Raw genomic sequence first — 27,185 nt, forward strand, 5'->3', positions numbered from 1 at the left:
AACAATTGTTGGAAAAATGACTTGTGTCATGCACAAAGTAGATATCCTAACCGTCTTGCCACAACTATAGTTTGTTAACAAGAAATTTGTGGAGTGGTTGAAAAACGAGTTTTAAAGACTCCAACCTAAGTGTATGTAAACTTCCGACTTCAACTGTATGTAATAAATGGACGTGATCTTTCCATTACCACCTGGGAACAGATTAATACAGGTGACAAGAGGGCAGCAGCTGGGTGGGATATTTTCTTAGTCGGTCATTGTGTGTGTGTGTGTGTGTGTGTGTGTGTGTCTCTGTGTGATTATGGTTCTTCTGTAATAATCTTTGAAAAAACCTTTCAATTATTACATTTGTTTTGTTTTTAATCACAGTACTAATCACTACAATGGCTATAACTTGTCAACTTTGAAGACCCCAGTAGATGGAGACAAAGACCATACAAACCAAGGCCTCCCCTATGATTTCCCAAGTCATGTCACTGTAATAAAGCACTTCAGTCTCCCTGCTGGACAGCACTGTACAGAACAAACAGACATTGTTAGCATTATATTGCCCATTTTATTTATTCTGCATCTTTGGCAACATAGTCAGCGTTCACATTTTACTTACATATAAGAATCAATGGATTGCTAGACAGGGAGACTGCATCCATACACTCCTTTTCCTCCTTCATCCTTTAAATTACAATCATCAAAGTGCTTATTAAAAGTGCATATTTACAGAGTGCTAAAATGGATAGAAAACATGAACATGTTTTAAATGGAAGACTGTGGTACTAAAGGCACTGGACACAGATCAGCAGCTTTAGATGGCACTGCTGAGAAAAAGTTTAGGAGTCAAGCAAAGGTTTGGTATGATAAGATCAGTTACTTTGTGTAACCTTCTGATGGGGTCCCAGTGTAGACATTTACAGCAACCTGCACCTGCACTCTTGACCAGAAGGGGGCTCTGTTGTGCCAACAAAGCCTAACTTTCTCTACATGGCAATCAATGACCATATCAGCTAGTAGAGGAGTGACTCACACTCCCCATCCTTCCACCAATAGCAGTGAACTGTACCTCCCGCCGATGTTTCCCTCAAGCACACAGTCCTGGGCGTTACATCTCAAAGTGACGGTACATGCACTCCACGTATCCCAGAACTCTTTGCCAGTCTGGTCCTCCGGCCCTCAGCATCTCCTCCATGGTCTGTAAAACACAGATGACTTCAATACTGCAGCATTCACTGTTGAGTTTTTTCATACAAGCATACAACAAACTTGAAAGTCTTTAAATAACACAAGTTCTGATTAACTGAGACTCACCAGTGATGTTGTGATTCCAACATTCTCTCCCGTCTTAAATGCCAGGCTGAGGTTCTCGCTCTATGGATAAAAGAAGCAGCACCATGTCTGACAGGCAAATCACTGGGTGAGTGTGCAATGCATGTGTGTGTTACCTAGGACTGTTCCGGTGACCGTACTACCGCCACACCAGCGTTCACGAGTCATGACCACAGTCAAATTCCATGTGATCGTTTAGTCACAATAACTAGGCTTCTCCATGAGAGCCCATGAACTCATGTTGCGCCACATTTCTATAAGCTATGCAATTGCATGAGAAAACAGAGTTGATGGCCTCTATTAAAAAGAGGAGTATCCCATCAGCTTTCTATAGGCAAGGCCTACTATATTTATTTCTCTACTTTCCTAATATTAATGCACATTGCTTTGCCTTACAAAAGGAGTAGTCTACCTGGCTGGCATGAAAATTAACCACGGGAAAAGCATCCTCCATTCGCTATTTAAGTGCATAAGGATGCCATGTATTTTTCCCCCTGCTCCTGTTCGACAGGTGCATGATAATGGTCCATTCTATATGAAAACTAATTTCAAAACTAAAGAAAATCCGAAATTGAGAATAGTGTGATGGTGACAATATCACTTCTGAATGATGTATTATCACTTGTGAATGATGCCCAGCGTTTGCAGACAAGAAACAGAGATGACCTTTTTGTGACTTTATCAAATCATAGTTGCACGCATCATGTTGCCTAGCTCATAGGCCTATATATTTAGATAAGGTTTGTATCACAACTAAAGTGGCCAAATAACTCCAAACGTGGTCTATAGGCCTAGGACCCCTGGAACACGATCAGAGCACATAGCCTACAGAGACTAGTGAAATGTGTTCTTATAAGCCCAGTCATTGAGCAATCGCGTGTGAAAACAGAGTTTTGACTGACCACTATTTAAAAGAGGATCCCAGCTTTCTCGTACTGCTATATTTATTGAAATTAAGCACATTAATCCCCTTTACAACAGGGGTACCACCTGGCATACATAGAATGCAAAAGGGGGGGGGTGCACTCAATATTAGGAAGATGTTCCTAATGTTTGGTATACTCAGTGTACACTAATATAAAAGTTGCACCCCCCCATTTTTCCCTCAGATCAGCCTTTGGGGAATAGACTCAACAAGGTGTCGACAGCGTTCCACAGAGATGCTGGCCCATTTTGACTCCAATGCTTCCCACAGTTGTCAAGTTGGCTGGATGTCCTTTGGGTGGTGGATCATTCTTGATAGACACGGAAAACCTTTGAGCGTGACAAACCCAGAAGCGTTGCAGTTCTTGACACAAACCGGTGCGCCTGGACCCTACTACCATACCCCATTCAAAGGCACATAAATGTATTGTCTTGCACATTCACCCTCTGAATGGCACAAATACACAATCCATGCTTTAAATTGTCTCAAGGCTTAAAAATCCTTCTTTAACTGGTCTTCCCTTCATCTACACTGATTGAAGTGACATCAATAAGGTTTCACATGGATTTACCTGGCCAGTCTATGTAATGAAAAGAGAAGGTGTTATTGATGTTTTGTATACTCAGTGTATACAAAACGTGGTAAACTATATGTAAAGACCATATGAGATTAAGAATAGTCTGATGGAGGGCCTCCCGAGTGGCGCAGCGGTCTAAGGCACTGCATCGGGAGTCCCATGGGGGGCACACAATAGCCCACCGTTGTCGGGGTTAGGGGAGGGTTTGGCCAGGGGGGGGGGGGGCTTTTCTTGGCACATCATGCTCTAGCGACTTCTCGTGGCGGGCTGACCACGGTCGTCAGTTGAACGGTGTTTCCTCCGACACATTGGTGTGGCTGGCTTCCAGGTTAAGCGGGCGGGTGTTGGGGAGTTGTAGCGATGAGACAAGATCTAAATAAAACAATTTTAAACAAAGATTTGTCTTATGGGTGAGAATATTATCAAGTGCTTGTCAAATTGCGAATGAGAGACTGATGAAGTGTGTGCAGCCTGCGCAAGAAATAGAGCAGAGCTCATGCCTTTCATGCAACTTTTTTCAAATCATCATTAGAGTCGCATCATGCAGTCTTAGAATGTACTAAACACCTAAACATATAGCCTAACATTTGTATCACAACTAAAGTTACATAATTAACTCTAAATTAAGCATATAGAGGACCTGTTTCCTTGTAAACAACTCAACACAAAATAGCCGCACGTGCACACTCCATCTGGAAATCGTTTGGGGAAAATATACTTTCTTTTTTTCCAGCTATGTTCAATTGTATTCTTCATACTATAAAATAATACCATGGAATTCTAAGCAAGTCTGCTAAATGAACTAGTGTAGCCCACAGCCATATGACATAGCAACATCAGAGCCTAACATAAGGACAACTCAGAATATGCTATTGTGTTCTTTTGAAATAGACAACATTTTCTTCATATCATGTTTCTTTAGACCTGTCTAAAATAAATAATGGATTTATTGTGATGGTCTAGGCAACATTAAATGGATGTAGATGTTCCAAAAGTCCGCATCAGTAGCTTGTAGGATATGCATGGAAGCCTGGAGATGCTAAACGTGTTTATGTTAATTAACGCTCAATTACCGTGAGACCGGTAGATTTGGATGAAAATCAACGTTTGACATAATTTCATAACCGCCACAGCCCTAGTATTACCCACCTTGTTGTCAGGGCTAAGGGTGCAGTAGGGGATGTGTGAGGGGAGGTAGGTGTGGTACACAGCACAGAAGGCCAGACCATCCGCCCAGCTACTGCTGAAGTTAGTGATGTCAATATTCTGTCAATAGAGAAAGTGAGGAGGGGCAGAGAAAGGGTAAAGACACCACCATAATGAGTGTTGACTGATAACATCTGGACAACATTCTCTTTAAATCAGAGTCCCAAAGCATTCTTTCTCCTGACCCTGTTCAACACACACACACACACACACACACACACACACACACACACACACACACACACACACACACACACACACACACGGGATGGGCGAAGTCAACCTTTGTCATATCGTGATTATGTACCCATAAAACATTGTGATGAGCGATGCTATCGCCCCTACTAAAATAAATAAATAATACAAATCTGCTAAAATGACTATTGGGCTGTAGCGCGAAATCGAATCAAACTGGACGAATCATGTCGAAAGATAATGTTGTTGAAAGCCTGGGCAGAGGCCAAGTGCAGACAATGGCAAATCTTTTCTAGAATTCCTTTCTGGTGGAGTAGCAGAAAAAGTTTGTGTGTGTGTGTGTGTGCGCACGTCTGTGGCGCGCACATGATGATGCAGTGACTGATGAGGAACAGCTGTCTTACAGTAGTGAGCTCTAGGTTACAGGACTATATCAAGTGCTGGATAGAAGCAGTCTATAGTCTTCAGAACTGGATTATTCTTGCTTTATTTGCATCATAAAATAGAAAAATAAATAATATTGTTTGTTCCATCTTTCATAAAGCTGTGGTTGAAAATAGCCTACAGTATGCCTAGACTTAGGCTATAGACTTTTCTTGTTCTTTTTTAACAACACAGACTAGAATATTTAGGAAATAAGATACGGTTCTTACATTTTTCTTAAAGCTTTTATTATCAGCCTAGTAGGAGGATAGGTTATTGGCCATTTGGTTTAACGACGGACGGAGGGATTTTCCCGGGCCGCATGGATAATTTCTGTCTAAAGTTAAACTTGTCATTAGATTTTTCTATAGGCTATTGATATTGTTTGTTCTCTCTCATTATTAGTCCTCTGGTTACTAGTGCTGAGCGATTAACCAAAATGTTTTTTAAACAACTAATTGACTGACGTCATTTCAATTACTTGAATTCCATTTCGTACTTTTTTTTTTCTCTGTGAGCTCAATGGCACATTTTGCTGCAGTTTCTCTACAGATAAATCAGATCATCTGCCTAAACTGTGCGATGTAGTAGGGAGTTGTAGTTTCCAACCGGCCAATATTCTACATAATTATCAAGTTTTCTACGCTAAACTAACTACAATGTCAGATCTGTGCGATCAAGAGGGGACACAGACAGCAGTTTCTTTGTGAAGTACAGTGAGGGAAAAAAGTATTTGTTCCCCTGCTGATTTTGTACGTTTGCCCACTGACAAAGAAAGGATCAGTCTATAATTTTAATGGTAGGTTTATTTGAACAGTGTGAGACAGAATAACAACAACAAAAATCCAGAAAAACGCATGTCAAAAATGTTATAAATTGATTTGCATTTGAATGAGGGAAATAAGTATTTGACCCCCTCTCAATCAGAAAGATTTCTGGCTCCCAGGTGTCTTTTATACAGGTAACGAGCTTAGATTAGGAGCACACTCTTAAAGGGATTGCTCCTAATCTCAGCTTGTTACCTGTAAAAAAGACACCTGTCCACAGAAGCAATCAATCAATCAGATTCCAAACTCTCCACCATCGCCAAGACCAAAGAGCTCTCCAAGGATGTCAGGGACAAGATTGTAGACCTACACAAGGCTGGAATGGGCTACAAGACCATCGCCAAGCAGCTTGGTGAGAAGGTGACAACAGTTGATGCGATTATTCGCAAATGGAAGAAACACAAAAGAACTGTCAATCTCCCTCGGACTGGGGCTCCATGCAGGATCTCACTTCGTGGAGTTGCAATGATCATGAGAACGGTGAGGAATCAGCCCAGAACTACACGGGAGGATCTTGTCAATGATCTCAAGGCAGCTGGGACCATAGTCACCAAGAAAACAATTGGTAACACACTACGCCGTGAAGGACTGAAATCCTGCAGCGCCCGCAAGGTCCCCCTGCTCAAGAAAGCACATATACATGCCCGTCTGAATTTTGCCAATGAACATCTGAATAATTCAGAGGACAACTGGGTGAAAGCGTTGTGGTCAGATGAGACCAAAATGGAGCTCTTTGGCATCAACTCAACTCGCCGTGTTTGGAGGAGGAGGAATGCTGCCTATGACCCCAAGAACACCATCCCCACCGCCAAACATGGAGGTGGAAACATTATGCTTTGGGGGTGTTTTTCTGCTAAGGGGACAGGACAACTTCACCGCATCAAAGGGACGATGGACGGGGCCATGTACCGTCAAATCTTGGCTGAGAACCTCCTTCCCTCAGCCAGGGCATTGAAAATGGGTCGTGGATGGGTATTCCAGCATGACAATGACCCAAAACACACAGCCAAGGCAACAAAAGAGTGTCTCAAGAAGAAGCACATTAAGGTCCTGGAGTGGCCTAGCCAGTCTCCAGACCTTAATCCCATAGAAAATCTGTGGAGGGAGCTGAAGGTTCGAGTTGCCAAATGTCAGCCTCGAAACCTTAATGACTTGGAGAAGATCTGCAAAGAGGAGTGGGACAAAATCCCTCCTGAGATGTGTGCAAACCTGGTGGCCAACTACAAGAAACGTCTGACCTCTGATTGCCAACAAGGGTTTTGCCACCAAGTACTAAATCATGTTTTGCAGAGGGGTCAAATACTTATTTCCCTCATTAAAATGCAAATCATTTTAGAACATTTTTGACATGCGTTTTTCTGGATTTTTTTGTTGTTATTCTGTCTCTCACTGTTCAAATAAACCTACCATCAAAATTATAGACTGATCATTTCTTTGTCAGTGGGCAAACGTACAAAATCAGCAGGGGATCAAATATTTTTTCCCTCACTGAAAATACATGAACTAAGTGATTGATAGTTGGTATTCAGCAGTCATAAAAGTATGCCTTATTTACTTTGAAGAAGTACAAAATAGTGATTTTGTCAGAAAGCATAGCCGGCAGCTCTATAGATATGACATGACTAGGAATGGAATTATTATTTTTTAAATATTTAACCTTTAGTTAACTAGGCAAGTCTGTAAATAAGAAGTTGTTCTTAACTATGACGGCCTACACCGGCCAAACCCGGACGATGCTGGGCAAATTGGGCCAGATAATGTCATCAAATAAAACAAATGTAATATCCACAATAACTAAAATGTTTGATTAAAGTACTGTGACTAAATTATGGTTAATAAGTCATCAGTAGTCATGGGCAGTCACTACCATGGGACTTTTATTCATTGTTTTATTCTTTGTTACAGCACTCAACCTACATAACGCATAGTGCATTTAATGTAAAAAGTAATAATATATAACACTCAGCAAAAAAAGAAAAGTCCCTTTTACAGGACCCTGTCTTTCAAAGATAATTTGTAAAAATCCAAATAACTTCACAGATCATTGTAAAGGGTTTAAACACTGTATCCCATGCTTCAATGAACCATAAACAATTAATGAACATGCACCTGTGGAACGGTCGTTAAGACACTAACAGCTTACAGACGGTAGGCAATTAAGGTCATAGTCATGAAAAATTAGGACATTAAAAGAGGCCTTTCTACTGACTCTGAAAAACACCAAAAGAAAGATGCCCAGGGTCCCTGCTTATCTGCGTGAACGTGCCTTAGGCATGCTGCAAGATGGCATGAGGACTGCAGATGTGGCCAGGGCAATAAATTGCAAAGTCCATACTGCGAGACGCCTAAGACAGCGCTACAGGGAGACAGAACGGACAGCTGATCATCCTCGCAGTGGCAGACCACGTGTAACAACACCTGCACAGGATCGGTACATCCGAACATCAGACCTGCGGGACAGGTACAGGATGGCAACAACAACTGCCCGAGATACACCAGGAACGCACAATCCCTCCATCAGTGCTGACTGTCCACTGAGAGAGACTGGACTGAGGGCTTGTAGGCCTGTTGTAAGGCATGTCCTCACCAGACATCACCGGCAACAATGTCGCCTATGGCCACAAACCCACCGTCGCCGGACCAGACAGGACTGGCAAAAAGTGCTCTTCACTGACGAGTCGTGGTTATCTCACCAGGGGTGATGGTCGGATTCGCGTTTATCGTCGAAGGAATGAGCGTTACACCGAGGCCTGTACTCTGGAGCGGGATCGATTTGGAGGTGGAGGGTCCGTCATGGTCTGGGGCGGTGTGTCACAGCATCATTGGACTGAGCTTGTTGTCATTGCAGGCAATCTCATTGCTGTGCTTTACAGGGAAGACATCCTCCTCCCTCATGTCCTCATGTGGTACCCTTCCTGCAGTCTCATCCTGACATGACCCTCCAGCATGACAATGCCACCAGCCATACTGCTCGTTCTGTGCATGATTTCCTGTAAGACAGGAATGTCAGTGTTCTGCCATGGCCAGCAAAGAGCCAGGATCTCAATCCCATTGAGCACGTCTGGGACCTGTTGGATCGGAGGGTGAGGGCTAGAGCCATTCCCCCCCCCCCCAGAAATGTCCGGGAACTTGCAGGTGCCTTGGTGGAACAGTGGGGTAACATCTCATAGCAAGAACTGGCAAATCTGGTGCAGTCCATGAGGAGAAGATGCACTGCAGTACTTAATGCAGCTGGTGGCCACACCAGATACTGACTGTTACTTTTGATTTTGACCCCACCTTTGTTCAGGGACACATTAATCAATTTCTGTCACGTCTGTGGAACTTCTTCAGTTTATGTCTCAGTTGTTGAATCTTGTTATGTTCATACAAATATTTACACATGTTAAGTTTGCTGAAAATAAACGCAGTTGACAGTGAGAAGACGTTTCTTTTTTTTTTAGTTTATATACAAAATAATTATAATAATGATACAATTTCAATAAAAATAAAATCGCTGAAACCCAAAATCGTGATAATTGTCTTATAATCGAACCGAAACCAAACTGACCTCAAAAGGCACTAATCACTACCTTAAGTTTTTAAGCTATAGAAATAACTTTGAGATGGATCGCTGTTTCATTCATTGTTTGATCGGGAGAAAGCCATGCATAAAACGATGAAGCGTAGTCTTCTGTCATATTCATGTCTTCCCTGTAAAGCGCCTTTACTTAACCAGGTAGGCTAGTTGAGAACAAGTTCTCATTTGCAACTGTGACCTGGCCAAGATAAAGCATAGCAATTCGACACATAAAACAACACAGAGTTACACATGGAATAAACAAAACATACAGTCAATAATACAGTAGAACAAAAGAAAACAAAACGTTTATATACAGTGAGTGCAAATGAGGTAAGTTAAGGCAATAAATAGGCCATGGTGACGAAGTAATTACAATATAGCAATTAAACACTGGAGTGGTAGATGTGCAGAAGATGAATGTGCAAGTAGAGATACTGGGGTGCAAAGGAGCAAGATAAATAAATAAATAAATAAATACAGTAAGGGGATGAGGTAGATAGATGGGCTGTTTACAGATGGGCTATGTACAGGTACAGTGATCTGTGAGCTGCTCTGACAGAAAGACGATGCTATCATAATACATCGCCCAACCCTAACACACACACACACACACACGTTACCTTGTAGCCCTGAGTGCGGCTCTGACACCAGCGCAGAAGAGAGTTCCTCTTGGAGCCTCCATGGCGGCGTAGCAGCAGATTAAAGCCATCCTGAGACCTGGTCTTAGAGGTCGTGTTAGGGGGCAGCTCTGCCAGGGCAGAGTTGTACTGGTTCAATGCCTCCTCCTGTTTCCCTGGAACACACATATATGCCAATAGAAAGGGATTTACCTCATTTCCGTTACTAGACATAAGAGCAACAGAGGAACATTGAATGGTGAGCGTACTGACACGTGTGATTGGGGAACACACACAGAAACACACCTGTGTGAGTGCTGGACCAGCTGTCTTGCCATTCTAGCCCTTTTCTTCCTCTGGTTTGGCTTTGGTTCTGAAAGGATACACCATACAGTATATATATTCCTACGCAATAACATAGCATACATTCCTTTCAAATTCTAGTAGATCAGAAAACACACTAACTAACGCAATGATGCCACCGGTTGGAATAGTAATAGCTTTAAATATTTCCTGAGGTATGACACACAGACAAGCAGTTAGACCCCAACTTTTAAGTGGTCTCACCTTGTTTGTAGATCCAGCTATTGTGGCAGTATTGGACTGGGATGTTCCATTCATTACAGCAGGGGAGTCTGAAGATGCGGGTAGTCTGGAAAGGCTTCTGTGAAATCAAGAAATATATGTTGCTATTATTAGATGAACTCAACTCACGCAGCCACACTGAGCAGAGAAAACCCATTTGTTGTTCAACTTATCAGGGGTCAGACATGAGAGCAAAGCCAACTGTTGTTGATACACTTTATTCTCAGTTCATGTTTAAAAAATATATCAAAACCCGATAATAATGATTATTTTTTAATAATCTAACTGAAAGCGTAGTAGTAGATCACAGTTTTAACATTGTTTTTACAAATCCATGTCCTCAAGTGCCCTGCCTGTTAATCTCTGTTCCATTACAGCAGTCCAAAATCGGTCTGGATTGCTTTTTGTTAGAATACCCAGCTATATAAATCATGGACATTAACCTTCATTACCTTCATTACAAGCAGGAGGCTGAGCGTAAGTTCATGTATAGTTGAAATCATACAAACAGGAAGTCATCGTGGTACTCACCTTGCCCTCTCCTGTGTGACTATCCTCCGTGTCTCCCTCATGCTACAACCTTCCTCTCCACTCCTCTCCTCATTGGTCACGTTCCTCAAGTACCTGTTGGCCACGCCCTTAGTGTCCGTTCGAGCCTCTTTCACACTTATATTCTTATTCCCTTCTTCCTGGCTCCTCTTCTCCATCTTGTCATCTCCTCTTCCTCGGCCAAACCTGCTGATCCCCCTCTCCCTTCCCCGGTGTGTCCCCTCCTGGGTCTCTAGTGTGCTGGTCTCCCCAGTAGCCCTCTCCATGCCCTGGGTCTTGGCTTGAGCCTGGGCCTGTCCTGGTCCCTGGTTCTGGGTGAGGTGGACCAGTCTCTGCCTGCTCTCCCTCAGCTCTCCTCTCAGGCTGACCAGCTGCCCATCAGTCTCTTTCTGTCTCTGCTGGGCAGCCTCCAGCTCCCGCTCTGTATCCACCTGAGCCGCTCTGAGCGCGTTCAGCTCCTCCTCGGCCTCGGCCCTCAGCCGGTCGGCCACTGCTACCGCCACCTGCAGGTCAGACTGGAACTGGTGCCACTCCACTCGCTCCGTCTGCAGGAAGAAAGACACTAACAGTTAGCTACTATGAAGAACAATCCAACGGTTGAATCATGTGTGTTAGTGCTGGGCTGGAACAAACATATGTATAGTTTGCAGCTCAAGGCCTGGAGTTAACTAATTCGGTCTTAAAGTTTATTTCTATATTCACACCCAGGGTGCAAGCCTTTAATCTTTGATTTCATATGACATCATTTCCATATTAATTTGTCTGCCAGCATCACATTATACACAGCACTGGGCCTCTAGAGACTATGAGCTATTTAGTGATCAAATATCCATTTGGCATTCATAATCTGACTCAAATATTGGACAGAATGAGAGGCAAGCATTTGCAAGTTTAGAGGAGTGGCACTAGGGAATGAAATGAGCCACATCGGGACCCTGTGCCAAGGGGTTGTTCTAAGTGGCGCTGACAGACATGGAAGCTCTGCTTCTAGCTCCTAAGCATCTTTGCACAAGCACTTTGCTACACCGCAATAACATCTGATAAATGTGTATGTACCAATAAAATTGTATTTTGATTTAAATAGCCCTGGCCCCATTCAGGTGCTCAGATCAGATCCACTAACCTGGAATGTAGTGTTAACAGCTCTTACTCCCAAGGGTTTTTGATGCACTGAGATTATTGTATATGTTTCCTTAGAAATGTATCAAGTTCAAACAGGGAAAGGAAATCAGAGCATTATTGCTACATTTCAAAGGAAACAGCAGGTTAGCGGTTTTCATCATGACTTTTGTTCTGGGGGCAGTTCTGCAGAGTGGTCACTAGCTGGCACAGCCACAAAGTCATACCATCTGATTATAAACCTAACCATAACTTTAACCACAATGCTAACCCTAACTTTAACCACAATGCTAACCCTAACCATAATTTAAGATCAAAAAGCACATTTAAGTTCATGAAAATGTACAATATAGACAATTTTGACTTTGCAGCTGGCCAATCTAGCGAGGATCACTTAATTCTGCCTCCAGGACAAGACTCATCCCAATAAACATCAAATAACATTTTATTGGTCGCGTACACATATTTAGCATATGTTATCGCGGGTGTATTGAAATGCTTAAAGTTGGCTAGAAAATAGGAACAGGGCGACCATGTCTATCGGTGCCATCTTGAATTACCCCCGCATCAGGCTATTACCTCATGAGAAGGGTGGATACCAACACCAAGTCCTCAAATCAAAACCAGACTGTGGATCTCAAAATTCTAAAGTGGGCTCCTCCCCTAACCTCATCTGCAATGATAGAACTGCACCAAGGTAAAGTCCCAATAAACATCAACCATGTTTTCTTCACATCTCCTGTGTCCAAATGAGTTACTGACATACTGTAGCTTTGTTCTTTACCTATTTAGTACTCAAAATACCCCAATTAATTTAGTTAAATAATACAATGTAAAAATTGCTGAAACCATTCCAATGAGGACTTGGACATTTAAAGCCAATTATCTCAGAATCATCTTTTTGCAGATAGAATCTTCTAGTCCCAAGCTCTCATATTGAGAAAAGTTTTTGAGAGCAGACATCCCTATAATGATGGAAATAGAGGACTAACAAGCTCCAAAGCAGTCAGGTAACATACAGATGGACTCAGTTCGTGAACATTGCAATGTGACCCGCAGAGTAACGTGGGAGTGTGGAGGAGTTGGGTCGTTTGGTAATTAAATGAAGAATGGATAGAGACGTGGAGAAGAGACGGAGAAACTGGAGCCAACTCATTTCCTCATCTGACCAGCGACTCAAGACCACAGCTGGGGCCAATTATGCAGTCACTGGAGACACACAGAACAAATTCTCTTCCACCCCCTCTCGATAACACACACCTCCCTTCTTTGTCTTTTCCCTTCGAACACAGCCATAAAGTGAAGTTCACCCCTCTCTCGAACACAAACTTTACAGCATGTAAAACCACACAAACACTGAACAACCCGTTCCTACATTCTTTGATTCAAAGCCACAAACACACAGCCTCACACAGAGTTTAAACTGCCTTGTCATGGCAGCAGAGACAAACTACTTTTTATTAGTACACATGATGCAACTCATAACGCCAGATGGGAGAAAAAGGACAACGTGGGAAACCATTAGTCTAAACCACCACATTCTTTAGTAGCCTATGCTCTGAATCCTGTCTGTACAGCTAACTAACTGTCCAACTAGGGTATGTCTTAGAAGGGAAACAGGATGGGACACTCCTTAACTCAAAGATAACACTGTTGATTTTCCCTCAGACACACACTGTCTCCCTCTATACATCCCTGAGGTACTGACATAGTGACCCACCACATGCACAGATGCTGACTCTCATACACTGATTCATGCACAGTCTCTCCGGGAGTGTTAAGCTTATTCCAGATGTGTGTATCTCGGTTGGTGTGCGTTTGTGCGTGTGAGAGAGAGAGAAAGAACCATCCATCTGTCCCCACGCCTCAGTTTACGTCCACACCCAGACTCCCTAACGCGTACTTGGGGAAACATCCTCACTCTGCCGTGGCTCTGCAGCTTTCCACATTCACTGGGGTGTGTTGAACAACCAGTTCCCATACACTCTGATACTCATTAAGAGACTGGCTCAGTCCCTCTACTTACAAGGCCTGTGGATACACTCACCCACACTACACACACACACACACCTAGAGAGAAGACATACTGCTTATACCTCTCCCATATACACACACACACGGTATCTACCTTCTCCCCAGTCTCCACCATTACGCATTGCAAATTTGACACACAACCTTCATTTGGCATGTAAACATGTTCAACCCTAGCCTCTTGAGTTTTTGGAGCCAAAACCAAATAGCTCATTCCAGGAAATCTGCAGCACTGTCCACCTGGAACTGATCCCAGAGCAGACCTGAGAGCTATTAAATCCTCGGGATCAGCCCACCCACCATCCAACTACACAGACAGGCACAATAAATGGGGGGAGACAGGGAGGCTAGCATGGGGGGGATAAGAGACAGGAGCAACAGTTGTGAAGTAATTGTTGTAGTTTCTGTGCTGAAGGAGGGAGGGTTGGTAAGAGAGGAACCATCAGCTGTCCAGAGAGAGAGGCACAGAAGAGAGAGAGTGAGGTACATTTACAGTTTAGTCATTTAGCAGACACTCTTATCCAGAGTGACTTAAAAGGAGAAATTGGGGTTAAGTGCCTTTGCTCGGTTACTGGACCAATGGTCCTAACTGCTAAGCTACCTGCCGCACAGAGAGAGAGAGGCACAGAGAGAGAGAGAGGCACAGAAAGAGAGAGAGAGAGAGAGGGAGAGAGAGAAAGAGAGAGGCAGAGGGAGAGAGAGAGGGGCAGAGAGAGAGAGGGGCAGAGAGAGAGAGGGGCAGAGAGAGAGCGAGAGAGGCAGAGAGAGGCACAGAGAGAGAGAGAGAGAGGCACAGAGAGAGAGAGCGAGAGGCACAGAGAGAGAGAGAGGCACAGAGAGAGGCACAGAGAGAGAGAGAGAGGCACAGAGAGAGATGTATGACCATAATAGATACACATATTTCCCTCAGATTACACAGATTCACAAAGAATTCGAAAACAAACCCGATTTTGATAAACTCCCATATCTACTGGGTGAAATACCACAGTGTGCCATCACAGCAGCAAGATTTGTGACCTGTTGCCACAAGAAAAGGTCAACCAGTTAAGAACAAACACCATTGTAAATACAACCCATATTTATGCTTATTTATTTTCCCTTTTGTACTTTAACTTTAAAATGTTTGATTTTCTTTCTGTATTTTTTTTGTTTTTAAAAGAAAATAATGAAATGTTGTATATCACTACTACTACAAATTTACCAGTGTTGTACATCGTTACAATGACATTTGTAATGTATTTATTCTTTTGGAACTTCTGTGAGTGTCATTTATACTGCTAATTTCTATTGTTTATTTCACATTTGTATATTATCTACTTCACTTGCTTTGGCAATGTTAACATATGTTTCCCATGCCAATAAAGCCCTTAAATTGAATTTGAATTGAGAGAGTGGTACAAGGAAAGAGAGAGAGGTAGAGAGTGAGAGGTAGAGAGATGCACAGGAGAGAGAGCGAGGCCCAGGGAAAGAGAGAGGTAGAGAGTAGAGGTAGAGAGAGAGAAGTAGAGAGAGGTAGAGAGATGCACAGGGAGAGAGAGCGAGGCCCAGGGAAAGAGAGAAAGGTAGAGAGTAGAGGTCAACCTCTACTCTCTACCCCTCTCTCTCTCTCTCTCCCTGGGCCTCGCTCTCTCTCCCTGTGCATCTCTCTACCTCTCTCTGTGCCTCGCTCTCTCTCCCTGTGCATCTCTCTACCTCACTCTCTTTCCCAGGGCTCCTCTCTCTCAATTCAAATTCAATTTAATGGCTTTATTGGCATGGGAAACATATGTTAACATTGCCAGATTTAAAGTTTTCATAATCGGCAATCGGCATTTTTGGACGCAGATTATGGCCGATTACATTGCACTCCATGAGGAAACTGCGTGGCAGGCTGACCATCTGTTACGCGAGTGCAGCAAGGAGCCAAGGTAAGTTGCTAGCTAGCACTAAACTTATCTTATCATAATCACTAGTTAACTACACATAGTTGATGATATTACTTGGTTAACTAGTTTGTCCTGCGTAGCATATAATCAATGTGGTGCCTGTTAATTTATCATTGAATCACAGCTTAATTCGCCAAACGGGTGATGATTTAACAAAGGCGCATTTGCAAAAAAAGCACAATTGTTGCACGAATGTACCTAACCATAAACATCTTTTGCCTTTCTTAAAATAAATACACAGAAGTATATATTTTGAAACCTGCATATTTAGTTGAAAGAAATTCATGTTAGCAGGCAATATTAACTTGGGAAATTGTGTCACTTATCTTGCGTTCATTGCACGAAGAGTCAGGGTATATGCAACAGTTTGGGCCGCCTGGCTCGATGCAAACTAATTTGTCAGAATTGTACATAATTCTGACATAACATTGAAGTTTGTGCAATGTAACAGCAATATTTAGAATTAGGGTTGTCACCCATTCGATAAAATATGGTATTTCACTGAAAGAATAAACGTTTTGTTTTCAAAATTATAGTTTCTGAATTTGACCATATTAATGACCAAAGGCTCGTATTTCTGTGTTTATTATATTATAATTAAGTCTAGGATTTGATATTTGATAGAGCAGTCTGACTGAGCAGTGGTAGGCAGCAGCAGACTCGTGAGCATTCATTCAAACTTTACTGTGTATGCCAGCAGCTCTTAGCAATGCTTGCTTCACAGCTCTGTTTATGGTTTCAACCCTATCAACTCCTGAGATTAGGCTGGTAATACTAAAGTGCCTATTAGAACATCCAATAGTCAAAGGTATATGAAATACAAATGGTAGAGAGAAATAGTCAATGCATCATAAAAAAACAAAATCCTAATCAGTCCACCTCTAGTACAGAGGTAGAGAAAGCGAGGTAGAGAGAGATAGGTAGAGAGAAGCACAGGGAGAGAGAGCGTGGCCCAGGGAAAGATAGAGGTAGAGAGAGGTAGAGAGAAGAACAGGGAGAGAGAGCGAGGCCCAGGGAAAGAGAGAGGTAGAGAGATGCACAGGGAGAGAGAGTGAGGCCCTGGGAAAGAGAGAGGTAGAGAGTGGCACAGAGAGAGAGCGAGGCCCAGGGAAAGGAGAAACACTGCAGCCCGACACCCACATCTCAGCCAAGACTCTCAATGTGTCTGATCTCTCCCCATTCTCTCTCTCTAGCACACACACACACACACACACACACACACACACACACACACACACACACACACACACACACACACACACACACACACACACACACACACACACACACACACACACACACAACAATACAGTCAGTCAGTCTCTCCATTCTTTCCCCCTAACGCCACCAAACAAAACAAGTTTTGTCTCCGACAGCTGAATACAGCCCTCCTCCTCCACACATCTGTCTCTCTCTGAAAGTTCATTAAAGCTTTTATCACTTATATTACACAACTGAGTCAACAGTGTTAGAAACACTGAATTTAATATTTAGCCCGTCTCTCTTGGCTTTCCCCAGCTCGGTCTATCTGCCTTGGGCCCCTACAGATATGTTGAAGAGTTCAGGGAAGGAGAGGAAATGATAGAAAGGGATGGAAGGAAGTAGAAAAAGAGAGGATGGTAGGAAAAGAGAGAGGGGTGGAGGGAGGGGGGCTTGTGTTCCATCTTCCCAATCTATAGCAGATCAGGGAAAGCTGTGAGCCCCTGGAAAGAATAATAATTATGGTGGGTCAAGGTTTGGAATGGGCTTTGACAGGAAATTACCAGAAAAAAAATGGAATCTGAATTGGAATCTCTTGGGAGCCTCTTTGGATTGTCTGAGCAACACTCAAAGAATTTAAACTTCCATCTTCCCTACCTTGTCTTTCTACACACCATCTAGCCCTTTCAACACAGGAACCTGTGATTGTGCATTGGGCAAGGGGGGGGGGGCAAAATGATATCAGAGCATTTCCTCCTGGGCCTCTCAGGATGGGTCTAGGGCAGGAAGAGGCCTATTAGCAGGACCATGTCTCCCAGAGGCCCTTGCTCTGATCCATTTCTGGGTGGAGATGACAGGGTCTTTTGTTGTTATCTCCTGAACTCAGATGTTACAAGCGGTGAAACCCAGCCCTGACCGCTGCCTCAGGGTGGTGTCATTTCCTGTTTACATTTCTAAACTTATCCACACCCCCATTCTCATTGACAGGGCTGCAGTGGAGCAGGTTTGAGAGCTTCAAGTTCCTTGGTGTCCACATCACCAACAAACTAACATGGTCCAAGCACACCAAGACAGTCGTGAAGAGGGCACAACAAAACCTATTCCCCCTCAGGAGACTGAAAAGATTTGACATGGGTCCTCAGTTCCTCAAAAGGTTCTACAGCTGCACCATCGAGAGCATCCTGACTGGTTGCATCACTGCCTGGTATGGCAACTGCTCAGCCTCTGACCACAAGGCACTTCAGAGGGTAGTGCGAATGGCCCAGTTCATCTCTGGGGCCAAGCTTCCTGCCATCCAGGACCTCTATACCAGGCGATGTCAGAGGAAAGCCCTAAAGACCCTAGTCATAGACTGTTCTCTCTACTAGCGCACGGCAAGCGGTCTAGGTCCAAGAGGCTTCTAAACAGCTTCTACCCCCAAGCCATAAGACTCCTGAACACCTAACCAATTGGCTACCCAGACTGTTTGCATTGCCTCTTAACTGCATTGTTGGTTAGGGGCTAGTAAGTATGTATTTCACTGTAAGGTCTGCACCTGTTGTATTCAGCGCATGTGACTAATACAATTTGATTTGATTAAAACTGAAGGTAGTTTCCCCAACCTAAAAACACACCTGGGCTTCAGTACTTAGATGAATAGGAAAATAATCTGTCATGTTCTACTGTCTAAATTTGTAGCCATGATGAGCCTCACTCCAGATCTGTTTGTGTTGTAGCCAACTGTTCTCTACAGTGCTCCTTTGTTATTATACCAAATGTGCTACATGGCATGACAACAATAGTCAGAAGAATTGGCTAAATCAGATCTGGAACTAGACTGAAGCTGAAGGGTTACATTATGTAAAATCAGCCATCTCCTGTCCTGAGGTCAGTTTAGTTTTTATTGGGATGTCTTGTTGGTGTTTCTCACCTGCATGGTCTCCCGCAGACTCTGGACCTCAGCGGTCAACTCCTGGCGCTCCACTAGCAGATGCTTCAACACATCTGACAGAGGGAGGGGAGGGAGAAAAAGAAGAAAGAGAGTAAGCGCGAGAGAGGGGGGAGGACAGAAAGATGCATTTGGTAGTAGTTATTCATATTATTCAGAGGTATGACATCATGCATTTCATAATGGGGGATTATTTTAGGCATTGCTATAAAGAGGGAGTGGTAATGTTTATGTACATGATGTGCTGCTCTTACCTGCGCTGTTTAGTGTTGCATACTGACTGGGACTGAGACCCAGTGCTGTCCTACACTCCTCCACCAGCCTCTCAATCTCACCCTGGTTGTCTGCAGCCCCATGGTGCTCCAGCGTGGTCAGGCTCAGCCCACTGTCCTTCTTGCTCTGCTCCGAGGGGCTGACCAGGCTAATCGGGCTGGCCGAGGACAGGGAGCTACCCAGGGATGAAGGAGTCTTGGTGGGGCTCATCGATGAGCTCTTCCCCTGAGGTACAGGGATCCTGGGACTAGACCTGATGGGGCCTCCATTACACCCCATCACAACCCGCCCTTTAGGCACTGCTTCATTACTTCCTGTCCTTCCTTGCAGGGAGATAAACCCAGGACCAATCACAGAGTAGCCTGGGCTGACGGGCAGGAGTCTCTTCCCACTTAGGGCTGGGGCTAGGGCTGTAACTGGTGCTGGGCCTGGAGCTGGGGCTATGGCTGTGACTGGTGCTGGGCCTGGAGTTGGGGCTAGGGCTGTGACTGGTGCTGGGGATAGGGCTGTGACTGGTACTGGGGATAGGGCTGTGACTGGTACTGGGGATAGGGCTGTGACTGGTGCTGGGGACAGGGCTGTGACTGGTGCTGGGGATAGGGCTGTGACTGGTGCTGGGGATAGGGCTGTGACTGGTACTGGGGATAGGGCTGTGACTGGTGCTGGGGATAGGGCTGTGACTGGTGCTGGGGATAGGGCTGTGACTGGTGCTGGGGATAGGGCTGTGACTGGTACTGGGGCTGCCGGCTGGCCTGGTGTAGAGGGTGTGATCGGAGTGAGAGCAGGCAGGGTGGAGGTCACTGGAGAAGTAGGAGGGGTTTGGAACAAATCCAAGCTGGGCCCTGGAGAGAATAAGAGCAACGACGCACGAGTGTGAGGGTGAGTGAGGGACACATACAGATGGTCAGAGAGACAGGCTGACTGACAAAGAGAGTGTGAGAGATTGAGTGCAGTGGTCACTGGTTGGGCATGCAGAGCTGCCAGGATGACTAAACCAGACCATTAACCCCGTACAATACCCAGGCTGTCATTCAGGATGAATGGGCAATTGCTCATCAGGAGACACATTCCTCTGCTCTGTGCTGCTGATCTACACCACCACTGACCCCGTCCTCCTCTGTCCTTGGCTTGAACAGATCTTCTCTAGGTTTAATGGATATTATCACTGATAGAGTTCAACTAAACAAGTTATTGAAAGTGATGCATCATGATCAGGTAAATATCAATCCACATCAAATACAGAGTGACCGGGCCATAACTCCCCACTTCCACCGTTGCCTTTTATTCACCTATTCCAAGCCATAGTGTGCTAGTGTGTGTGTGTGTCCACCAGCATTAGGCTTGCCATGATTAAGCCGTTGCCCTTGTGCAGAGCTGGGGAATTCTGCCGATTCATCACAGCTGGGGCAGCAGAGCCTGACGAATCACAAGAGGACGCGAGGAGAATGAGCCCAGCCAAGCCAAGATTCCTACCCTCTGGCTTACACACACACACACACACTTTGTGATCCCCAATCTCCTGTCTCTTCCCCTCTTCTTGTCTCATTCCTCCTCTCTATTCATGTCAGTCTCTGTCCATCCCCCCTCCCGTCTCCTTTCGGTCTTTCCACCGTCGACTAAAAGCTTAAATATGAATGTGAGTCTCAAGGTATGCTGTCTTTGTTCTCTGTAAGAAAAGTCAATAAAGACTTGTTCAGCCCAGCAAGGGTGGTTGACAGGTTAATTAAGTGAGGTGTGTGTGTGTGTATTGTTGGGGGGCAGAGGGTACCTGTGGGTCCATGGCCATCCTTGCTGGAGAAGGTACCCATGATGCAGTGGGAAAGTGGGCAACACACCAGTGGCTCTCAGTCAGGACAGAGCAGAGGCTGCAGAGGAGACCTGCACACAACAATCAGTAGGATTCATCTCCAATATGACACTGCACAATTATGTCATGTTCCACAAGGGAAATTATGCACCAATGAATCGGTCATCACTTCTCTAATCATACACATAGCACTCAGTGGCGTAACACATTTGAGGGGCCCCACAAGGTCTGGGGGGAAAATAAACTTCCAACAGTTATACACATTTGGCCACGGGGCAAAAAGAAAAATGTGCAGTTACATAGCTAATATCATGCCATTCTACACATTTTGGCATGAGGCTGAGAGAAAATGTAGCAGTTGATTTTTTTGCAGAGGCTGCAGGGTGTGTGGTAAGCCAGTGATAGTGCTTCTCTAATCACTTTATATGATTAGAGAAGAGCAATGGAAAAAGGCTAATTTGTTTCACAAGTAAAGCAATCATTTGAACATGACCCTCTAGTCTAGCATATTGAATGATCAGTAAAACAGAGAGATCGTGCATCCAGACTAAACATTACACACCCTAGAATCTACGCCATGTTCATTTGAATGTTCATTTGAATTTGGTGTAGTACCTGTGGTGTAAATCAAAGCCTACAACAAAATAAAACACATTTTAGTGAGAGGAATATACCAGGAGACAGAATAGAACCCCACAACGTCTTATCATTAGCACAGATAAAACTATATCATATCCATGGTAAATGTGCATGCATTTTAATTACAGAAGACACTAGACATAAGTCTATTTACATTAGTAGTAATAATAATAATAATAATAGAAATCTGTGCTGGTATCCTATGTTAGGTTGTCGAATCGTGTCAGTGTGTAACATCAGTCCAAAGGAGAGTGCCAATACATGAGGCACTGGCAGTACTCACACCAAATTAATGATGGAGATCATTCAAACCTCAATGGCTTTGGGCGTTTGCATTGTTCTCACATTTTAAATGAACACGAAGGCCTTTAATCGAGATTTTAAATTGGATTGAAAAAACGAATGAAGTTTCATGCATGTAGTCCTACACTTATAGAACCGCACCTTAACCTAATTAATGTAGCCTAGGAGGGCAACCCAAGTCGTCCCATAAAAATATCTATTCAGAAACATACCTATTTATCCAAGGAATTACAAAAGCAAACATTGTTGTTCTACAAACACAAAACCAGTTTCAAAAGAAGTTGGCTGATATGTTCTTTCTTTCCAAACAGTGACGCATGCATCAAACTTTTTACTCAGCGAAAAAAGTAACTATACACAACCTTTAAAGCAGAATAATTTCTTTTTTTAATCGATTTATTTTCCTCCTCGTGGAAATATAATCCGTGTGTTGTCCTTTCTTCCCTCTGTAGCCTACCGCGCATTGGATCCGTCTTTGTCAATGCGGTGGTGTTGAGCAAAACGAAAGAGTCGGGACGAAGTAGCCAAGTGCACCAACTCCACTTGTTCTCGGTGGAGTAGACATAAACTCCAATTTCTCTCATGAAAACACCCAATATGTCATGTGATTATTTTATAACAGAACTGAATGCATCTTTATCAACTTTATACAGGCCTAACTTTGATCCATTCTTCTCTGATGTCTTTTAAATTCTGGCCTTGACCACTAGGGAGCATAGTTGGGCTGTCCTACGGCATGCAACCTACCAGATGGAATTATAGCCGAATACAGTACAGTATGAAGATAGCTAGCAAATCTCATGCGCAGACACGGGTCTAACGGTCGTCACGCTCCGAACTGCGCATGTACAAGATGTCAACTCAAAGGCACCCCTTCAATATAAAGTCGTTTTGATGAAAAGGTGTCCGTTTTTCACTTTCACGAGGCTGGAGTAATTGACATGTTCAACTACTTAAGACGTTGGCTTGAATCTAGGTTGTGCCTTTAGATTTCGAGAAAATTAAGAACGAAGGAAGATTTTTTTCACTTTTCTTATTGAGTTATCAAACACAAAACCCCGACCTGGTCTGCTTCCCAAGCGTTCCCGGAAAACTTGCGATGTTGCGCCTCTGGGTATTGAAACTCTGTTATAGCCTTTTGAGTCGTCACCTCTTTTTGATCTAGTGGTATCTTATTAAGTATTTCAGGTGTATAATCATATAAAATTAAATATATTGGTGAATCCTGTTGTAGGGGTAGGCCTGCGCCTGTAAGGTTGGCCCAGCATTAGACTTGGAGGCTTGAAAGCATTGGAATGGAGGCAGCGGTAGCCTGGGCCTACATCATTGGTTTATTTCACAAAAAAATATGGAAAGTTCCAGGTCTCTACGGGAATTAGGCTATTTACAGTGCCTGACAAAATAAAAATGACAAAATGATACAAACTTGAAAAAAAAAAACTTGGTTTAGACCACGCCAACTTGGCTTGGGCCCTAAAAAGAGTTAGCCTCGTATGAATCATCCTGGTCTCACGAAACAGAACCTAAGCTCGCGAGATCAGGATGGTTTGTACAAAGCTAAAAAGGAGTGCCATGTTATCTATCATAAAGTATTTCTCATGGTGGTCTGGTCAAAGATGGTGGATAAATGAAGATAGTTCACTCAGGCTGTTTACCATTGAACAAAAATTGTCAAGGTTCCGGTCTGTGTAAGCGGCCATTCCCTCTCTCGCGTGAACAGATGGTTCTGGTCTACTTATTGTCCCATCCCCACTCGCCCCATCCGCCCCTCCACAACCAGAAAAAAAACACCCCTTCGCAGGGCTAGGGCAATAATCAGACCAGAGTGGCAGAACAAATGAGGGAGTGGGATGTCTCGCTTTCTATACCATCTCTGGTCTGCCTACCCATGCTGTGAGCAGCTTGAGGAGCTTTTATGTGGTTTGAACCAGTGGAGGCTGCTGAGGGGAGAATGGAACAGAGCAAATGGAATTCCGCTCCGGCCATTACCACGAGCCCATCCTCCCCAAGTAAGGTACCACCAACCTCCTGTGGTTTGAAACCCTGGAATGATGGAACCTCTCCAGTCACTCTGTCCTTGGAATCTCCCAATTCAGGTTTGCAATTTGGACAGATGGAGATTCGGACAGGTGTGTTGAATGGCGACAGAACCATAATTCTGATTTCAGAAGCTACAGTTTCCATTAACTTGTCCAGTGATTTCTTTAGTCAACATTTAGAACGTTTGCATAGAAAATAGATGTAACAATTGCCTGCTAGGATGCGTTTCATGTATCCATTTAACTATCATGCATTGATAATATTGGGAGTTTTCCCCACCAAGATTTACATGCAAAACTTGCCACTGGATTTCACAAACTGATTTGATAGAGTATCAACAGCCATACTTAACGATAACATCACCCACCCGTAGCACGCACTCCAGAAGGACGCACTCCACCCGTAGCACGCACATCTCACTGGTCATCCCCAAAGCCAACACCTCCTTTGGCCGCCTTTCCTTCCAGTTCTCTGTTGCCAATAACTGGAACGAATTGCAAAAATCACTGAAGTTGGAGACATATCTCCCTCAATAACTTTAAACATCAGCTATCTGAGCAGCTTACCGATCGCTGCAGCTTTACATAGCCCATCTGTAAATAGCCCATCCAATCTACCTACCTCATCCCCATATTGTTTTTATTTACTTTTTTTGCACACTGTTTCTACTTGCACATCATCATCTGCACATCTATCACTCCTGTTAATTTGCTAAATTGTAATTACTTCGCTACAATGGCCTATTTATTGCCTTACCTCACGCCATTTGCACACACTGTATATAGACTTTTTTCCATTGTGTTATTGACTGTACGTTTGTTTATTCCATGTGTAACTCTGTGTTGTTGTTTGTGTCGCACTGCTTTGCTTTATCTTGGCCAGGTCCCAGTTGTAAATGAGAACTTGTTCTCAACTGGCCTACCTGGTTAAATAAAGGTGAAATAAAACATTTAAAAATACTTTGTCACGCAATATAATGAACAACCAAATATCCGTAATATATCTATATGAAGAATATGAATGAATAAAAACAACCCAACTCTATGAATACACTCCTTGGTTGTAGAACTCACAAACTTGGCTTTATATTGTCACACACAGTGAACTTTTCCTCCTTAAATATAATTAATGACTCAATTTGTCCCTGGTAAAACTGAGTTGAATCAATTTGGAATTTAGTACTGCGTAAAAGCGCATTATTCCAACCTTTGGGTTCATTAAGAGAATGTATGGTACCTAGTTGGATGATGATAGTGTGGTGGTGGGGATACACCAGCAATACAGTGCCTTCAAGTATTCATACTCCTTGACTTACTCCACATTTTGTTGTTACATCTTGAATTCAAAATATTATTTTTTTTCCTCACCCAGCTACACACAATAAATACCCCATAATGACAAAGTGAAAACGTTTTAAGTAATTTTAGCAAATTTATTGACAATGAGATACAGAAATATCAAATTTACGTAAGTATTCACACCCGAGTCAATACTTCGCAGAAGGAACTTTGGCAGTGATTACAGCTTTTCAAAGGTCTTCAAGCTCTGTCAAATTGGTTGTTGATCATTTCTAGACAACCATTTTCAAGTCAATTTTAAATTCAGACTAACACAACAAAATGTGGAAAAAGCCAAGTGGTGTGAATACTTTTTGAAGGCACTGTGTTTGCTCTGTTGACCACAGCTAACAGAGCTGATGTAGAAGTAATGACTCATTGCTGTTTCATGCCCAATTCTTCATTATACAGCCAAAGAGCCTTAGCCTCCACAGGAAACCGTATGGAAGGAATAAATCAGTCAACATCAACATCAAGATGTTATTCTACATGGGCAATTCCACGATAACGGAATTCTATTTTAACTCAGTTTTTTAACTTTAAAATGTATGCCAAACAAAAATCATTGATTTCAAAGTTTAACAAATCACTGATACAACCATGCACAAGGACTACTTTTAACAATTTCCATTGAAAGATGTCCTAAAACAAATACAGTGGAAGAATTGTGCAGATGCAAATTTAGGTAATGAAATTACAGAAAAATCTCCCTCAGGTGTTTAAGCTGCCACATTCTCCAACAACTCTCATATCTGCTCCAAATTAAGATTCAAAGATGTCTGCAGAAAGAATGGGGTGTCAGCTATGAAAACATATATTTTGGTTATTGATCTACAGTAAGTGAAGTGTATTTACAACCAGTAACATAGTTATGGTAACGGAATTACATCATGGTCCTGATCTGTACTTCAAAGAAAAGCATAATTATGGATATTAATGTTATCATGTTTCACAAGTTTGGACATCACAGCGCAGCACAGCAGAGCGCCGTACAATACAATATACTTTACTCTACTTTTCACTTTACATTATTGTACTGTACTATATTTTACTATGCGAAAATATGTTAAAGATGTATTTCTGTTAATGGAATTACAAGGCAATATACACATTTTAAAAATCTGATTTTACCCCCATTTTTCGATGGTCTCATTGCTGCAACTCCCCAACGGGCTCAGGAGGAGAAGGTTGAGTCATGCGTCCTTCGAAACATGACCCGCCAAACCACGCTTCTTAACACCCGCCTGCTTAACCCGGAAGCCAGCTGCACCAATGTGTTGGAGGAAACACTGTTCACCTGACTACCGTCTGGTGGCAAAATTACAAACTTTGTTATGTATGAGCCGTAAACCTGTACAGTTCCACTGTCTGTTTCTCTCATGTAAGAAGAAGCCAGTGTTTCCCCTCTATTTTCTGAGCAACTTGGTCACGCGGCCAAAGACAAAGAGCCTCAGAGTGACCACAGTTTTTGGTTCATCCGGTTCTTTTCGTATCTTTCAAGGGCACAGCTGTGTGGAGATAAGAAGAGAACAGAGGCTAGCTTGAGCATCAGCGACAATTCTATCAGCAGAAAGGAGTAACACAACTGGTGTCATCACTTGTTTGTGCACAATGTTCCCACCATGATCTCACACACCTGCTAAACTGCCACATAGGCAGAGGTTGTATTTTCCTATAAAGGCTGAGACTCAACTCTTGTTTTTTGGGCTCTTAACACTGCGCTGTTGTTGAGTGGATTGTTAACCAGCTCCAGATTTGCAAATCTTATAATAAAAAGTTATTTTGAAGAATCTGCAGT

The 27,185-nt window shown here is 43.3% G+C and overlaps 1 protein-coding gene across 4 annotated transcripts; it reads right to left on the reverse strand.

The window, feature by feature from the left end:
* Positions 1-117: 117 nt before the first annotated feature.
* Positions 118-26,559, reverse strand: LOC106574021 (cytospin-A). Of its 4 annotated transcripts, XR_001321476.2 has the most exons (12): positions 22,373-22,924; positions 21,030-21,139; positions 19,243-20,103; positions 18,971-19,044; positions 10,769-11,331; positions 10,220-10,316; positions 9,959-10,025; positions 9,656-9,828; positions 3,972-4,088; positions 1,303-1,362; positions 608-1,186; positions 118-513 (listed from the first exon to the last, which is right to left on the reverse strand). XR_001321476.2 is itself a non-coding variant. In XM_014149773.2 (11 exons), the coding sequence occupies exons 2-11, from the start codon at positions 21,067-21,069 to the stop codon at positions 1,097-1,099; spliced, it is 2,142 nt and encodes a 713-aa protein (XP_014005248.2). In that variant the 5' UTR covers positions 21,070-21,139; positions 26,519-26,559; the 3' UTR covers positions 532-1,096. The 4 variants fall into 4 exon arrangements, 3 of the variants coding, with proteins under 3 accessions (XP_014005248.2, XP_014005123.2, XP_014005046.2); XM_014149773.2 differs by lacking the exons at positions 118-513; positions 22,373-22,924 and adding an exon at positions 26,519-26,559 and having other exon boundaries at positions 532-1,186; XM_014149648.2 differs by lacking the exons at positions 118-513; positions 22,373-22,924 and adding an exon at positions 24,418-24,458 and having other exon boundaries at positions 532-1,186.
* Between the last annotated feature and the right edge of the window lie 626 nt (positions 26,560-27,185).

The sequence above is a fragment of the Salmo salar genome, chromosome ssa01, assembly GCF_905237065.1.
Source record: "Salmo salar chromosome ssa01, Ssal_v3.1, whole genome shotgun sequence".
Taxonomy (NCBI): Eukaryota; Metazoa; Chordata; class Actinopteri; order Salmoniformes; family Salmonidae; genus Salmo; species Salmo salar.